Genomic DNA, 3,790 nt, shown 5'->3' on the forward strand with positions numbered 1-3,790 from the left:
AGGTGCTTATAAAGGAAAGCTATAGTATCAGAATAAAGATGCATGAGGAATATATACATATACACCTGTTTCACACAGAAAGCTCTCTGTAAAAAAATACAAAAGCAAACAGTGCTGTATATTATGTAAACTCACAAAGTGTACTTCATACACAAACACGAAGCATAAATTAAAAAAGAGGACAACAGCAAAACATTTTAAATATAGAATTTGCACATATTTTTGTTAAATAAGAATAAATAATTTTATCACACAAATTCACATACCAGTTGCAAAAACAATAAATTACTTTTTTTTCAGTGCTGCAACTTTGTTTGTTTGTGATTAATCCCTTAATTCTTAGTTTAATGTGATAAAACTGTTTCCACAGGAAGGCAAAGTAAATTGAATTCATTGAATAAATTCAACCAATGCCCTTAAGTCCCTAAAAACCAAGGCAGGGCTTAATTTGACCTTTACTATTCTAGAAGAAATAAATGCTATTTTTTTTTTTCTGGGCTACGTTTTATTTAATAAAACTTAATCTGGACTGTTTAGTTTATGTGTGAGGTTTGTCTCATTTTCAGACAAATTTTTTTAGGAAGCAGCCTCTAGCATCATGAATCCCAGATTCTTTATTCCATATGCAACTACCGTAAGTGAAAGGAATAGTCCTAAGTCAAACTGGACTGAACTAGGTTGTGTTATAGAGGATTTTCCCTTTGCTTATCATTCCTTATATCCATCAAACACTCAATTTATCTGACTTCAGTTTCCAGTCTATATCACTTATATCAGGAGTTTAGACATACATTCTTTAGTCAATCTATTGATACTCATGTAAAAACAAAACAAAACATCAACAAAAAATAAACACCAAAAAAATAAAATAAAGAAACTTCCTTAAAATCATGGAATAGTGGTTTATTCATTCTAGGCTTTCTAGGATTGTTCAAATCAAAAGTGTAAAAGTTCATTATTTGGGAGAAAATGAATCATTGATAAATCATATTAAAAATCTATGAATCCAGTATAGAGAAGCAGAGTAGGAGACAATCATGTTTGCTCTTCAATTATCTTTTAATGTTGCCGTCAATATACCCACAAAAGATAAAATCAAACTTTGTCAAAATTGAATTACTTGATTAAAATTATTTTGAAATTTGTAAAAAATAATGTTGGCCTCTCTAATAATTCTCTCTGCATAGTCAAATGATCAGTATGATCTTATTTTTTTTCCTGACTACTCTGAATAGTTTTGTTCCCTGTCCCTGATATCTGGTTGACCTCCATCAAATGTAAGGTTACCTGGCTTGTATAGGCCTCATTTCTCCAACTGATAATTTATTAAGAAAATATTACCACATCTAAAGCAAAGTCAGTTTATAAAAATCCAAATGATGGTGATCAGTTTTGTAAAATAATTATTTGTTCTACCAAATAATTTCTTAAGAAAATACTTAAAACAGGGAGACCCACTGAAATGAATGTGATGTAGCAAGATGAATTACATAATTATTTTATATTAAAAATATCTTATAATAAAAATAAACTCTCATGAGCTTAAGGGAACTCAAACAATGGTCCCCTAATATCCTTATATGCAAATCTTCACAATAGGCACATTTGGTATTATTATTATACAAATTTATAAAAACAATTGGCTTTGTGATATTTCACAAAGAAAACAAAATCCAAATGAAATGAAACACTTTAGATTTTCTGAACTATGGGGTGAAGGGATACAGTTTACTATCTAAAAAGAGATTTCTGGCATCTGATTGCAAAAATTTTCCATGTCTAACTATTAAAACTTACAACCTGTCTAGACAGGCTATGAAAATAAAAGCAACACACTTCTCAAAAATCATCATATTTCATCACTTAAACACGTACTTGTACAACCAAATGCTTTCCAATTGGGAAAAATCTTAAGTGCAGTATCAGTATACTTCGATTTTTTTTAAAAAATGCAAGAAATTATTGCCTATATGGTGTGGAAACAGTCTTATTAATAACCACTTTTTTTTTGCACTAGCCACATTAATGGTAATCACTTCTAGATGTAGCTAACTACCAAGTGATCTTTAATATTCCTATTAAACTAAGTCAACAAGAAGTAGAAAACCTTGAAGATCTTACCCAACCTTTGAACAAAACAAATACGCAAAAACAAACACATTTTTAAAGGCTTGCTGGTAAGAGGCATACCAGTAGTGAGAGTGTTGAATGTGATTAGAAAACTCTTTGCCGGGTGTATTTCATATATATTACACATTGTGAGATACCAGATGAGAGCCATGGAAAGGGAAAGCAATTGTGAAAATATACATGGAAAATATGGTGGAGTGTGATTTTTTTCCCCGTTTTAAATTCTAACAGGAGCGAACTAAGTTTTAGACTCATGAATACCAATAACATACACACACGCAAACACTATTTCTACAACCTAATTATGCAATAATTTGGCTGTCTGCCTGAAAAAATACAGGCCATCAAATGTTTAAGCAGATGGACCCGTGTATGTATTTAAATGACTAGATACACTGAGATCCGTTTCCTTTTCGGAATTTCTAGAAGATGCTTGCCGTCAAAATGATTTTTGACTGAAATGTGATCTCCTGTTGTCTGAAAGTTTACTAAGTCTTATTAAAACAGCAGCAAGGTCTTAAATTTCCAGTAAAACATCCACAGCTCTTTCCAGAAACTGGAAGGAGTTGAAATAGCTGCAGACCTACTTTGGTCAAGCACTTTTTTTTTTTATAGAAATATATATATATGTACCTATATATTTTTTAATAGAACCAAGTGATATAAAGTGACATACCAAGGGAGAATGTATTTACAAACAGTAAAAAGAAGCTACTGTGTATTGTGGGTGAAAATGACTACAGTGCCTTTGAAGACATTCTGTAAGAGGTAGGTGACAAGGGGGAGACTCTTGTTCTGCCTTCTTCAAATGTCGCCTGATTCTACTACATTCATCATGTTTGCTCATTCTCGTAGGCCCAGGGGATGTTGGCCAACTCCCGAGTTTTTTCTGTCTTCCGGGGTCGCCACTGTCCCACGAGATGGTGCACACCTTCGTCTGTAGCAGAGAGCAGATTCTGCCCATCATCGGGCCCCTGCTGACAGTGACTCTGAAGCGTGACCTTCTGCGCCCGAGGCGGACCTCGTGTCCACCAGGACGGATCGGCGATGACTCATCCAGGGAGCTCTGCAGCAGAGCAGGCCCGCGGGCTAGCATTTCTTGAGCAGACACTGCTTAAATGCGGAAGGCCTCTGGGAGAGGAGACATCCCTTCGCTAATTTGCGGTTCCCGTCCTGGCACTGCACCGTCCGGGTGTGCCAGCCCGTGTCACAGGACCGAGAGCAGGCGAGCCACGGGCCCGTCACCCACTGCAGCTGCGGGGCGTGCGAGCCCACTTTATTGCTGCCATGGTTGGTCACGGAGTTTCCTTTCAGCGTGGACTTCTTGGGAACGAAGAAGCTGTAGCGGACGTCCAGGGCTTTCGTTGGGTCTGTCGCAAGAATCTGCACGATGAGGATCTCCTTGGTGGCGGCGTAGCCCATGCCGTGCAGGAAGTCATCGCGGTGGCTCCAGCCACTGTAGTTCATGACCGTTCCGTTGAGGTCAACGATGGTTTCCGAAGTGGAGATCATGTACTTCCCATTGATGAGGTACTCACCGTTTTTCTTCTTCAGGGCCAAGTAGGCAGTGAACCTGGTCTGGTCTTTGGCTTTGAACTGTCGGACTTTTATGTGCGTTGCCCCTTCGGGGATCCGCACAACGTCAGTGTAACCCTTACTG

General features: G+C 37.2%; 1 protein-coding gene across 1 annotated transcript in view; it reads right to left on the reverse strand.

Annotated features, from left to right (window-relative positions):
- Positions 1–882: 882 nt before the first annotated feature.
- Positions 883–3,790, reverse strand: part of ADAMTS5 (ADAM metallopeptidase with thrombospondin type 1 motif 5) — a 47,464-nt gene continuing 44,556 nt past the window's right edge. Inside the window, exon 8 of the mRNA XM_006758780.2 lies at positions 883–3,787. Coding sequence (XP_006758843.2) covers positions 3,220–3,787 — 568 coding nt within the window. The 3' untranslated portion in view covers positions 883–3,219. The remainder of the gene's footprint in view (positions 3,788–3,790) is intronic.

The sequence above is a fragment of the Myotis davidii genome, unplaced genomic scaffold (assembly GCF_000327345.1).
Source record: "Myotis davidii unplaced genomic scaffold, ASM32734v1 scaffold175, whole genome shotgun sequence".
NCBI classification, from domain to species: Eukaryota; Metazoa; Chordata; class Mammalia; order Chiroptera; family Vespertilionidae; genus Myotis; species Myotis davidii.